The sequence below is a fragment of the Labrus mixtus genome, chromosome 16 (genome assembly GCF_963584025.1).
Source record: "Labrus mixtus chromosome 16, fLabMix1.1, whole genome shotgun sequence".
NCBI classification, from domain to species: domain Eukaryota; kingdom Metazoa; phylum Chordata; class Actinopteri; order Labriformes; family Labridae; genus Labrus; species Labrus mixtus.
The window spans coordinates 10,918,588-10,933,365 of NC_083627.1; the positions used below are offsets into that span (position 1 = coordinate 10,918,588).

The 14,778-nt window shown below is 39.6% G+C and overlaps 1 protein-coding gene across 2 annotated transcripts in view; it reads left to right on the forward strand.

Moving 5' to 3' along the window:
• Positions 1 to 14,778, forward strand: part of trappc9 (trafficking protein particle complex subunit 9) — a 211,196-nt gene that overhangs the window by 36,133 nt on the left and 160,285 nt on the right. For both annotated transcript variants that reach the window (XM_061059316.1, XM_061059317.1), the window contains 3 exons: positions 4,250 to 4,335; positions 12,136 to 12,262; positions 14,171 to 14,303. In XM_061059316.1, the coding sequence (XP_060915299.1) occupies positions 4,250 to 4,335; positions 12,136 to 12,262; positions 14,171 to 14,303 (346 nt within the window). The remainder of the gene's footprint in view (positions 1 to 4,249; positions 4,336 to 12,135; positions 12,263 to 14,170; positions 14,304 to 14,778) is intronic.

Sequence of the window (14,778 nt, forward strand, 5' to 3'; positions counted from 1 at the left end):
CGCAGAAGTGCAAAAGACTGCAGTTCAACTAGAGGCTGGCCCCACCAGCCCCACCCAAAAAGTTATTCATGATAAGGGTGTGGGGCTGAGCTGACTGACAGCTGGGTGCTTTGTAGCTGTTTGTCAGGAGGCCTAAGGCCCACCTCAGCTCCAGCACTTTTTCTGGAAATTATGAAGTGTGATTCTTGACATACAGAGTCTCGAGAACCAACGTGGTTTGATTGAAGTCACCTTACCTCAGTCCAATAAACTGTGCTACACATGATGAAAGCTAGACTGAAGGAAAAAGATAAATCACTGTCTTCCTCTTGGTGGGGATGCTTTCATTTTGACAGGAGACAGTAGTGAGGGGATAGAGAGGGGTCAAATGGGTCAGACTCTGGGCACATGGAAAAATACAAACCTGACCCAAACCTCTGGTTCACCGTGATGCACTTTATTCCTGCTAAGTCTTGACAAGCTGTGTATTGCATCTGTTCCTGCACCTCCTTTTTAAAGATTTCTTTTTTGTTTTTGTTTGGGTGGTTCTTGCGTTTGCCCGCTCTCTGCAGAATTATTCAGAAATAATATTGTTAGTTTAGCAGATAAGAAAATATATGATTCATAACCCTCAAGAGGAAATTGGCGTTGGGAATACATCTGTACTGAAACTATAGACCTTTAGATATATTGTTCAAGGCGGCATGTTTATGCCCCTTTTAGTCCTTCTCTGCAATGTGTAACACAAGGAGGCAAAATAGGGGGATAATTCAACAAAGAAAAACTATTATATAAAATATATTGCCCAAACCAGCTATAATGACGGTTTTTGTCTTTGTATCAATGCTACATGTAACTTGAAATATCCATAGTATCAATAAATGAGTGGTACAGTAAAGAACATACTTGCAAGCAAAAAAAAGAGTATGAAGCAGCTTCACTACATGCACAATGGTTGCTAACGGGTCGGATGATACACAGTAAAAGTTATTACCTTTTCTCACTTTTTTTCCTGAATTTTTCTTGCTGCGTTCAAACATTGGCTAGCCCCAACTAGGGGGCTATGGCAGAAAAAAATGAATTTCTGGACATTTTTAGGAGTTTTGTGTATGTGTGAAAACAACAATGGTCTTCTCCTGGACCTTCCAAGTTGAGGAGACACCATATTCATTAGGACAAAATGTGTTAAGTATTGTTTCTGCTGCGGTGGAAAAGTTTGCTCAACTTTCAATATAACATCATTACGACAAATCACATCATGACAACATTTTAAGTTGAGGTGTTGTCGTTATCTAACTTCTATTTCAAACATCGCCATTGATCTTCACAACCAATGTGTTCTTTAACCTTCCCAACATTTTTCTGTCAAATGGAAAGGAATAATGGACCTTGTTTTTGTGCAATCTTTTTATATTGGTTGTTTTAATTCTTGCATCTTCAGTTTTTAACCAAATGTCCGAAAGAAATGTATCTCTTCTGAGTCGTTAGTTTTGAGTAATTTCAAGCAAGCTCCAGAGCTCTGCTTTAGCTATGTTTGAATGCATTCCCTCCGGCTCGGGGGTCGCTTCATTTCCCATGGATGATTTTTGCTCCGGTGCTCAGCCATTGTGGGAAATGTATTATGCAGTATGAAAGATTAATGATGCAGATAGATTTTTCTGTAGGATGCAATAACACCACCAAACCTCTTTGGTTCTGTCTTAGGTCAATAAAAAGATGGTTTTCAATGCACATGCAAGACAAAATAAATGCCCTTTAAGGAAGCAAACACAGGCAATGTTTAACAAACTGTGCAGCCATGCATTCACTCAAAACATTCATTATTGCTTTGAACAATGAGGTCTCAAAGAGCTGAAGCCTTTGGAGATCTATTCAGAATCTCAATGGCCACTTGAGGCGTCTGTACTGAGGCAATGCAAACAAGCAGACAGCAATCCACTTTGTCTTTCTACCTTTCTAGTTTTTTTCTACCTTTTCTACCAGATTCCACATCATATATATCTTTCTTTTGACTGACTTAATTTCCCAAGGTACATGGCTGAGGTTTGCCTTAAAACAAATCCCTTTTCCGACCAGGGGTCTGAGCTCAGGTTGTCAGGTCCTATTTTGCAAGTCTATTTGCCACAATGGACTGGAAAATGGACTGGAAAATGTTACAATGGAGATGGGTAAAACTACAGTGGGACTACAGCAGCTTCACATTCAAACAAACCCTTCAACAACTATCTCAGGAATGATGGATATTGCAGTGCAGAGCTGCAATATTTCTTTTCTCGAGTAAAACTAAGCTGTTGCTGAACCACAAGTTATTCTCTCCGGAAATCAAGACTGCAGCTCTCCTCTGCATATTCCGCCCTTATTATTAGAATTGTTATAAATCTGCAGAACAGCACCCATTATTCAATGCTTACCTACCTTCTCTTGTATCTCTGGAGTTGCTTTAATTAAGTCCTAACATAATGTGATGTAGTTATCTGTGCTGTTGGCTCGTCACAACAGCTCACATTTCATTTTATGGACTAACAAAAGCAGACACCTGTTGCACTGCTCACAATTCACAGACAATGTGTTTTTTTTTTGCAATATATTAAACTTATTTGTCTAAAGTGTATTCAATTCAATTCAATTCACACCGTTTATTTATTCTCGAAAAGGACATTGAGGTTTCCCTCATTTCAACTGCCATTGGGATTACAAGCATATTAAAAACAAGCACAAAACAACAACAACAAACACTCAATTACAAAAACAATTGAGGTCAATTCAAAAACTTACAATTTGAAACACAGTGGCAAGAAATCAAAATCATAAACTCTGCAACATAGGGAAGAACTCCAATCTATAGAGTTTGCTGGAGAACGTTCCATGAATTTGCGGCATCTAGAGAGAATGCAGTTTTAGGGAGATCATTTCGAGCTCGAGGGACTTCGAGAACACGCCTCTCAGTAGAACGGGTCATGTACTGTAGGTACCCGAATTCCACGGCAACAGGTCTCTCATATAAGGTGGAAGTTTTCAATGTTTGTTGCGCCTATCTTCAAGAGAAGGCCAACCGACTGTCTCATTCAGGAAACGATGATGAGCGCCAAATCTATAACCAGTTATAAATGTGAGGGCAGAGTGATAGAGCGTCCACAGGCTTTAGAGTTGAAGCTGCAGCATGTCTATAGATAATACTATGGAAACTGCATGTTGCACATATGCAAACTCTTAACATATTATTTTAAAGCTACTTGAACCAATGTGCCCATCATAGCGGGTCTTAGGGGCGGCTGTGGCTCAGTTGGAAGAGTCGGTCGTCTCTAAAACCGAAAGTCCGGGGTTCAATCTCCAGCTCCTGCAGCAACACGTCCGATGTGTCTTTGGGCAAGACACTCAACCATAAGCTGCTCCCGCTGCTTCGTCGGCGTTGTATGAATGTGGATTGGTTGAGTCTGATGGTCACTTGTACATAGCAGCCTCTGCCATCAGTGTGTCAATGTGTAGGTGTGACATGCGGAGTAAAAGCGCTTTGAGCAGTCAGAAGACTAGAAAATAACTATACAAACTCAAGTCCATTAAACATTTACCATTTACCAAGTCCATTTACAATAGCCATTCTTCCTTAAGGGGACATGTATTTAATGCTTTTACATATATCAAACTGTATTGTGGGCTCATGTTTTTTTGTATGGGTGGGATATGTATGTATATATGTGTTGTGTTGTGTGTTTGTATGTATGCTGGCTGCTGGAACACCTAAATTTCCCCGCTGGGATGAATAAAGTATATCTTATCTTATCTTAAAACTTTGGGAATGTTGGATGTGTCAGTGAACCTTTACTGCTGTGTTTTTGTCTTTAGTCTAAGCTAAGCTAAGCTAACTAGCCACTGGTGTAGATTCATAGTAAAGGATTAGATTTAATTGGAAGCCTTTAGTGTCATTATATAACAGGATTCGACAAGATAAACTGATATAAGTAGAATAAGATCTTCATATCTTACTCATGTCTGAAATGAAACCGCATGGGTGTATTTCCTTAATGTCAAGCTACTGATCTGAAGAAGCTGGTTGCAGTTTAAACGAAGCATAACTGAAAGCCAGTTGGTGACGTTATTACACATATTTCTTTTAAATGTATGTTATCCATTACTGGCAGTTGCCTTTTAGATGTTTAATGGCAGCGCAGCCTAATGGAGGATTTCCATCAGCTCATTAATTCAAAATTGGTTTTAATACAGCTGGCATCTTGTTCTAATGTATTCATGTTTCTCTTTTTGCATTTCCTAGACTTCCAGTGGGTTCAAGGAGATGTTTGTGAAGTGCAGCTCATGGTCTACAACCCCATGCCTTATGAACTTCGTGTTGAGAACATGGTCAGTGAAATTCATTCTACTAAAAACAGAGAATGTACTCTGCTAACATGCTATATGGTTTACATTTTTGATTAATCTACATATCCCACCGCCAGCTTTGTAAAAAATAACAACCTGCTGAAATGCTTTCCCCCAGTAGTAACATAAGCTGTCCCCGTACACCCACATAAGAACAGCAAAAATGGCCTTCCTCTCTTCTTTGATAGCCTCATTAAGGTACCTTGAAAGATTTTTGACACTTTAATACAGTAGTGCTTAGATGAGATGGTGAGAACAAACCCTTCTAACTCCTGACAGTAAAAACATTACAAGGGAGCGCCACACCCCCTGTAGTGCCATTACTTTTATGGTTTCACACACCAACTTATCACACCCGGTAGGTTCATATTGAGGTAAGCTTAAGTCCATTTGTGCCTCTATCCTATGCCTAATAAAGTTTGGAAAAAGACACCAGGGAATCCAATTTGATTATGATGTTCAACAGATGCTTGGTTACTGCAGCTTCTAAGCTTTAGAAGATTTCTTGTTAAAGGTTCTTAACTGTTGCATAAGTCACAATTCTGACAGATCCTTTTTTACTATGTGCTTTTTAACTTCTTAACCAAGGGAGCAAAAACTTACCAGATAAAAACTGCTCTTCCACCTGCTCACTGCTGTGTCTGTATATGAATACAGTGATGCGCAGCAACCTTGAGATGCAAAGTAATCATCGGGCTCAATAAAAGACCAGCAGGGAGAGGCCTCCTATCAGCTGCCAGATAGCAGCTGCAAACACAGCACCTCATGAAATGTACTACCTGTCAAAAGTGATGTTGCCTTTAATTGTTTGGGAGAGTCAAAGACAAATTGCCGTGAAAGTTTGGTGGCAGACTGTGAACGGAGACAGCGGCCTCTTAATTGTGGTGGCTGTCTCCGAGCTGATGCCAAATAGACTTGGACAGCTCCTGCTGGTTGATTTAGCTGCCCTGCATCGTCTGATAACAGCACACGCTGCGACAGACACAGGAAATGCAGACAACCTCCAGTTTGAAACATCTGGGAAGTGTTTAAAATGGATGAGTAATCACCAGACAGTTTTTCTCTGAGAGTATTTGTGTGTTTTAAAACACCAGGGAGGAAATGTTATCTCTAATAAATATTAAAATCACTAGATCACAAAGTGTTGGTGAAATGGACCGAAGTAATATCATGAAAATAATTTTTGTAAAATAATTAGAACTTTTCTGTTTTAAATTTGATACTACAGTAAATTAATAATTTGAGGGATTAACCAAGCGAAACTTCAGCATTTGCTATTTCCAGCCTCACAAATTTGTTTGTGTTGTTAAATGTATTTTTTTACTGAATATTCTTGGGGTTTGGACCTTTGGCCATCTTTTGGGCTTTCAAAAAAGTCACCTTGGACACTGCCGTTTAAGGGGTGTAATGACCTTATTCTAAATTTAGTATTAATTCAACTCTGCTTTCAGTTTATCATAAAAAAAAAAACAGTTGGATCAAAGATTCTCTACTTATTTTTTTCTGACCAAATGTTACTCAGCATGTCAGAATTAAAAAAGTTAAGAAGTGACTTAAAAACAGAGTCACGGAAGCAGCTGACAAAGCAACAGAGTCCGCTATGCGATGCTTTAATGAGAATATTTGTCTTCATATCAATGCTACGTGTAGTTCAGCAGAATGACAACATCAACAAAAGAGCGGAGAACTCCGCCGTGCAGCAGTCACAGTTTACAAACATCACTCCCCCTCCTATTGGCTCGAGGTGAATTCTCCGGAGAATATCCTGCTGCGTTCTCACATCGGCTCCCTCAGACTTGCTGCAGAAAAAATCCGGATGAAGTCTGAACGAAAAAATTAAGCTGTTAAGCAAATATAAGTCGTTTTTCAGGAGTTTTCTGCAAGTGTGAAAGCCCTATAATTAGGTTTAATTCTTACCCAAACAGAAATAGCTGATTTCATGCTCTGATTTTTTTTTTTTGCTACCCATGTCAAGTTTTTACTCACTCTTATGGATACGCTTACATCATGGGTATTACAGATAATGAATTACAGATTTATAGAAACTACAGATATAAATAAGTGCTTTTGCTAAATTAAAATGCAGCAACCAAGCTTTCATTTCCTTGATCTTTTATTTATATAAATCAGTTTTCTTGGTCAGCAAAAACCCTGTGTACTGTTTTCTGGTCTGTTCTTTTTTTCTTTCAAGAAAAGTAAAAAAAAAAAGATAACATCAAGAAAAGAAATGCACTTGATTCATCATCTGAAGCTCAGGGAGTTGGATCCCAATAAGCTGCCTGTTTGCAGAGTTTCTCTGAGGGGGAACCATGAAATCTGCAAGGTCAACTAGTGATAATGCTGTTATTTACTTGCCCCCCTCACGGGTGAATTGATCAGGTCACAGATGGAAGCTGAAGCATTTCACAGCTCAATGGCAGCTGGGAACCTCAGGTGGTGCAGTAAAGTCACACAGGTAGAGGCCGAGAGGGTGACGCACGCTGCCCAGAGCTCCTCTGTTACTCAGACAAAGTGACTTCTGCTAGACCGGAGCAACCATCCATTCACTTTACATGACTTCCTGAAACACACCAGAAAACACACACACACACACACACACACACACACACACACACACACACACACTTAAGGTCACTTTTTCATCTTCCATCACCAAGGTGACCCTGCAGTTTGGCAGGACAGGTCCTCCTTCTCAGTCATCACACAACTTGAGAACAAATACCCAGCCGTGGGCTTCATTGATTTTCTATTGACGCATTACTTTTTTACTCCCACCCTCACCGATTCATTTTCAGAGGAGTCAACATGAAATATTTCCGTTATTTTCCCTACAGTGGGATTGTATTATAGTCTACACAGGCAGACTAAGCTCAGTGCAAATGCCCAAACTAATTCACTATAACATGCATTATTTTAAAACAAGCAACTTGTAGAAACATTTATGAAGCCCCTTGAGTTATTGAAGTTATTACATTGAAATAGCATTATCATATACTTAACTATCTTATCTTTCTCCACCTCCCATACACTCCCTATAAGCCTCTCAGGTCTTCTCTCCAACGTTTATTGGCCGTTCCCCATTGCTGTTTTAAAACACGGGGTGAACGTGCTTTCCAAGCTGTTGCTCTGAATCTATGGAATGCCCTCCTCTTGTCTCTGCTGTCCTTAGACTCCTAACACTTTCATGAAGCAGCTGAAAATGTTTCAGACAAGCATTTGTCTGTGAATTTCCCCATTGTGGGATAAATAAAGGATTATCTTGTCTTATCTCTTATCTTATTTGGAGAACTTCTTTGTATTTTTGCACCACTGTAGTTACTGCATCAATTGTCTTATTTATTTTGCTTTTATTTCTCAGTGGCATTTGCTTTTAATGCATCACTGTACTTATTTGTTTTATTGTTATGATTTCTAACCGTCTCCCCTGTGCTTTTTATTGTTCTCTGCTATTTTATTTTGTTTTATTGTGTACTCGTTTTAATGATAAGCACTTTGGGATGTATATCAGTCAAAGGTGCTATACAAATACACTTTACTTACTTAGGCCCCGTGTCCACTTGCCGTTTTAAGTTTATTTCCCGATCAGACACGGAGCCAAGACGATTTTGGAACATGAAACGATCCTTAGGCGGCGAAACTACGAGGAATATCAAACATTTGGAAAAGAGCGACGGTGAAAAGTTGAAAGATTTTCAACTTGAGCGCTCGAAGCGGCCGCATGAAAACGGCATAGTGCTTGTAAAAAAAAAGACTGCGGCGAACGCTCTCTGCTCGTTAAAAACTATTGAAAAAAGACAGTGGTGCTCAGAAGAAAATCCTAGGTGGACACAGTGCCTTACTTACCTTTTTTTTTTTTTAAATCAACTTTACCACTGACACTGAACTTCTGCTGACCTCACTAGAGTCAAACTGAACAATCTAGTGGACTGAAAAAAAACATTTGTCTTTGCCATGCTTATACAAAAAAGGATTTTGTATTTTTGAAATCACTGCAGTAAATAAGTAAGTGAGATAATAAAAGATAGGTACCTGCTTGTTAATCCCAAAAGGTTAGACATTTTAATGTTTTGAGAAAAATCTGTCTTTTGAATCTGTGTTTTTCATTATGTTTGTCTTTCTACTCTAAGCCTCCATGTTTGGCATCAAATTGGCAGTTTTAATTAATCCCAATCAATCCTCATTATCATACTGTTTAAGTATAATCAAAGTAAAGCGTCATGCTTTTTTCAGGTTTTCTGCAATGAAGTCAATGCACATGTTCCCCTACAATACAATTAACTTTGTATATGCACTAATCGTTGTTGTTAGTGTGACAGGCTAATTAACCTTTTCAAGGCAGAATGCAAATTAACCATTTCCAATAGGTTAACACCGATACTTCTGCTTTCAAATAAAGGAGTATAGTAATGTCCTGAAGTGAAAGGAAGGAGACTGAAATCACAGCCGTGGTTGCGCGGAGGTTCAGCTCTCCGGCAGCCTTCCCTCCAGTGAGGTAGCGTCTGCTGTTAGGGATTGATGCAGTCATTACGTCACCTCAGTCTGCCTCGTGCAACCAGGCGGTGTGTTCAAGGAATGTAAATACAGTCAATCTGAGGGAACATGAGTGCAGTTTCAAAGAGAACATCAGAGCCACATTCAGTCTGTCTACAAATAAGGCTTCTGTGTACGTGTCTGTTTTAAATGTTTTATAACCTCCTCATCAATTAATCATAATGAAACATTCTTTATCATTACCATTGACAACCTGAAAGTGATGTCACAGGCAGCCTTTAACAAGAGCTGTCCTTAAGGGAAGAGACCACACTGTTCTTGCTCTAGAGAGGAAGCTAGTGTCAAATGAGATCATCTTTTTAAAGAAAGTTTATAGACCTTATTAAAAAATGAACTTGGAGCCCGGAATTGATAAGGCGGTACGTGAATGGCATGTCCTATTTTGTATAACAAATTGCAATAAATGAATGTCTGTTTGTTGACTCATCATGTTTGAAGAGGTTTTTGCAGGACAACTGTCCATGTGGGGAGCAAAAGAGGCCTACTGCATCTGTCAAAATGCAATCTCAGAACCCATTGTGTATTATAGGGCTTCCACACTTGCAGAAAACTCCTGAAAATCTACTGATATTTGCTGGAGGAACTGTATGTGTGAACGCAAAACAGCCGTTTGGACTTCAAATGGAGTTCCTCCTGCCAGACCCCTAGTATTTTGATTCCTCCGAACTACATGTAGCATTGATATAAAGGCACATATTCTCAATAGAGCATCATGTAGAGGATTCTGTTGCTTCGTCCGCTACATTTGCAAACGTTTCTTACCTCAGGAGACCCCCCTCCTGTATGACAGGGATAGTCTCCCGCTGTGAGGAGCATAACGTATGTGAACAGCCAGGTCAGGAGAATATCCTGAAATGATCAAGATATTTTCAGGAGTGCAAATGTGAAAACTACGTTAGTCCACAGTTAGGCTTTGGGTAGATTTCTATTGATGCTTATCTTCAGATGAGTGCAGATTACAATCCAGTTATAGATACTGTTTCTCAGCTCAGACTCCATTCTCAAGTCCCGAATGGCTTGTAGGGCAGGATATAGGCTACAGCAGAAGCCCCCCAAAATATTGGAATTGGCATTATAGGCTTGTCAGATTATGACCATAGACTCTATAAAACATGGATGTAGTCCCAGTGATGTCACCAACTTGTTTCTGAAGAAGCATTTTGAAGCCCAACGATGGCGGTTGTCATATTGGAAAGGCTAATTCCAACTAACTTTGGATCAATCTAAACAACACAGCCAAAGAATGACAGAAGAGCTGAGTTGGGACATAATCCTCCTGGCAAACAGCTACAGTGCATCCTCCTTTCAGTCAACTCAACATGCTGCTAATTATGCAATATTTATCAATAAATCTTCGGTTAAATATCAGAACAGATGAGTTTTAATAAATGTCCCTCCTGTACAGATTTTTCTCTTTTGGACTTCATTATTGGCTTATTTTTCTCAACATCAGATTTTGCTGCTTGATAATAGAGTAACAACTGGTGGGTCTGAGTTTGAGTTTAGACTCCCAGGGTTAGGGGTAGTGGAGTTAAAACTAGCCCAATTGGATTATTCACTCACTGCTGTTTGTGATCCTGGTATATTGCCTGTGCCCTTTTGATATTGTTCTGAACAGTAGTTAAATAGAATCCAAGTGAGATATAAAACACTGGGGCGCTGGTGGCCGAGGGGTTAGGGCGCACGCACCTTGTACAGGGACTGTAGTCCTCGAAGCGAGTGGCCCAGGTTCAAATCCGACCTTTGGCTCCTTTCCTGCATATCATTCCCCACGCTCTCTGTCCATGATTTCTGGCTCTATCCAATGTCCTATCTCTACAGTAAAAACATGAAAAGCCCCCCAAGAAATCCTAATCACTGCCTTTGCTTTTGGGGCTTCTTACGTATTTTTAGAAGGGATATGTCATTCTTCTCACTGATAATTATCCTTTATTTTTTATCACAATTGGGATTTTATTTCCAGTATTTTAGTAGCACTCACTGTTGTAGCTATCAGCGATAACAATACTGTATTCACCAATTAAAACTCTGAGATCTGGGAACGCTGTTATGTGGCCAAGAAGAAGTCAAAGAGGTGAAGAAATGATCTTTTGGATGTTAGCTTTCTTCCCAGATCCTAACACTTACGTTCCTTAGGATTAGTATGTTATCATAACCAATAAAAATAATAGCAATCACTGCAATAACAAGGCCAGTTATGTGAGAGCTAAAACAAACATTTTTTTAATAATTAGATAAATCCAAGATGGTTAAAGTTCACTAAAACTGTCATTATTTCTGTTCTGACACTCAGGTGAACATTTTCCATTGCCCAAAAGAGGCTGGCTTTAGATTTTCTGCTCTCCACATCACCCCAGCAGGAATCTGGACTCAATATTTTAGAACTGTTCTGATCCCGCTTCCCTTTGTGTTGTGATCAGTAGGATTGGCTTTGAATCACGTCTTTGGCACACATGGCTCAAGTGGCCATTTCCCACGGAGAGCATTTTTCTCCAATGGAAATGGCCGCCTCGTGCTGGCAGAGATTTAAACTTCGGGACCTCATGGGCGGATTAAGATGATGAATCACATTAAACAGTTGGAGGGACACTTCACACTGAAGTGTTACCAGAGAATCAGACAGCTGCACGTCACTTTGCTTTTTCTCAGAGAAAAGCAGATTTATGCCATGTTAGTGTGGTGACTAACTATGCACTATTTCAAAAGAGTGGCTGTTTTAGAGTGTCAGTCAGTATTAAGCGGTTTTCAAACAATTACCTTTACGATAATAAAAAAACAACAACAAAAATATATCTGTATAAGACATTATGATTAAAGGTAGAATGTGCAACTTTTTTGATCCAGTAGATGTCCCCCTAGAGCACCAGCATGAAATCAAAACAAACTTCTGTTTGGCGACAACTCCACCATACTGAAGCCTCCGCGCTCTCCTACAGCGACACACCTCCAACCCTCCTCCACTCAGGTTCCCACGAAGGACTTAGTGCAAGCGGAAGGCAAAATTGTCATTAGCTTGAGCTGTAATTGCCTCTGACTTGCATTGTTGTGTTAGCAGGCTAATGTTAGCACACTTTAGTTAGCTCTAATTCAAATTAGCAGCAGGCTTATATTCGTCTTCTTTTTTCTAGTCCTTGACTTAAACAACTTTTATATGCAAAAGTTGATTCATCTCTTTTACTTTGATATACTTACTTACTACAATGTGCCATTTTGTCTTTTTCTGTTTTTTAGGGTTTACTGACCTCTGGAGTGGAGTTTGAATCGCTGCCTGCTGCTCTCTCCCTGCCTGCAGAGTCCGGCCTGTACCCTGTGACTCTGGTTGGTGTCCCGCGTACAGCTGGCAACATCACTGTCAACGGTGAGTGCAGCTGGAGAGCTGTTCCATTCAAAAACTGAACTGCTGGAGTACCAATCTCTTCTCCACTAGCTGGGTTACACAGCCTGATCAAAACATGGATAATTCTTGATTGAAAAAAAAACTCTATCATGCATGCTGAAGGGATTCAAAACATTCTGATCAGCAAGATGTAGTTAACTTGTAACATTAGGTTTAACTTCTAAACCAAAAATGACATCATATTGGCTGAGTTTGTGTTACTTATTGCCTTCAATGAAGTGGCTAACATAGTGTTGTTGATTTGTATGTAGAAACATAGCTGGTTTGCTGAATATGCCCTGAGATATGAAAAATGAGTAATGAGCTCTTCTCCTAGCCCTTAATAAATATGTTCACACCTGACTGGCAGTGAACAAATAGTTTAACTAGCACTTAAATGTTAATAACTTAGAAACATAATGTAACCTTACTATCAGTGTTTATTGGTAAAATCTGATTGGTTTAGCTTACAGATGCTGTCGTCTGTCAGCAGTCAGCACACTCAGGATCAGCTGGTCTGTTACTTGGTTGCTGAAAAGTAAAGTGATGTAGCTAACTTCCCATTGATAGTTTTACTACATCAAACAGAAATCTATCTGTGTCCTCTACCTAATGTGATGCCAAAGTGTTTTTGGTCCTTTTATTAAAGCCATTTCATGCTACTATGATAGTTGATAATTAGGTATGATGGTGAACTGATCAAAGGAGTTATGACTCAGCATCACATCTGGTGTTCTAATTTAATGAATGATTGCATTTCTCGGAGGTAGGGGTGTGAAATATTGACAAAAAGTCATATCTCCATATTTTTGGGAGTTTGCCATAATTGACGATATTTTCGCATCCCTCAAAAAAGTGTCAAAAAACACTCAAAACATAGGTTTGTAAAAGTCTTGTGTTGTACTAGCTCTCTCTTGTTAATAGTATATTAGATGTTGTTTATGATTATAATAACAACTTACCGCAATTTCCCCCTGGGATTAATTAAGTATTTCTGATTCTGATATTTAAGAAAAACAAGTCTTGTTAGTTATCTGAATTCACCAGAGCAAGTCTTCAGATCAAACGGTGCAGGTATGAGTGAACCATTTCAAAGTGATCTACGAGATTTACCTTGTAAAATATTGTACAGTCCAAATATTGTACAGTCCAACAAAAACTATTACGAGAGCATTTTAAACTAGGCTTGGCTGGGTGAATCTTGGATCCAAAGTAGTCAAAAGTTGTATGAAACCATCTCTCTCGATTGCTTGAATTGGCAACACATCCTTTGCAGTGTGATTGGTGACAGGATTATTTCTTGCCATCTGTTGCCCTTCTAGTCATAAGGCACTCTTACTGAATGCCAAAGTTTGCTGAATGTGTTTTTTGTTTTTTCCAGTTCCACAGCTGGTTTTGTCGTGGACGACCGCTCACTCCTGGAGCTTTTCATATGCTTCCCATCCTGTGCGGTGGTTCATTTGTAGACGGTGAAACAAGTTAGTTGTCGAGCTGTCTTTAATGGCAGGTGCTTTCTGACATAGTCTGCAGATTGGCGTTATTTGGGAATCATCCGTCTTTTTTGAAGCCAAACCACCTCCATGCGAGTGAGGATGAGCCACGTCTAGCAATAAGATCTTGCGACGTCAGTCTGACGTGAATGTGTGTGGACTCCCTCGCAAAATGAGCGACATACAATGCACATTGTTAAAATAACAATTAAGATTGTATCTTCAACAGTACTGCACACCCCTACTCAGATGTTGTAATGAAATTGTTACATTTCTGCTGCATTCACTGTTTTTATAAGAAATAAAAAAAAACCCTTGATATTACCTAAGATCAACTATTGTTCTACAAAACATGCTCCTCAAAGGCTGAACATTTGTTGCAATCTCACTTTGAACACAGGTTACCACACTGCAGTGTTTGGTGTAACCAGCGACTGCCTGCTGGAGGGCCTGTCTGGTGTGAAGACAAGCGGCTGTTTGGTGGAGGTCATTCCTTCCCTGCCTCGTCTCCAGCTCAGCACATCACTGCCACGGTCAGAAAATACCTCTATTCCTATTCTTGTTTTTATTCGTGGTTATGAGTTTACATCAATGCTATGAGTTCACCTTATTAAAATAGACAACATTCAAATAGACAGAGCTAATGATGTGTGTTGTTTCGGGATGCTCACAGTGTTTCAACAACCAGCTACATTGTGATCTTTTGGCTGATTTCTGTTCTTTATTCAGTTTTGTCCCAGACAAAATGAGGTCACACGACTGACTACAGACAATACAAGCACAAGCAACAGTTTGGCCATAAATGTATAAAGGGACATCGGGTGCTTCACTTACCCATGACTGATATGGGCACCCTCAAACCCCCTTAAAGCAAAAAGTGAGCACTTTAACCTCACAGTCATTGTTGAATTTCACATCCTTTGTGCTGGAATACAAAGTCAAAACATTCAAAAATGTGCCACTTCTATACACACAGACTTCACTCTGCTTGGAGTGTTGATACTCAAT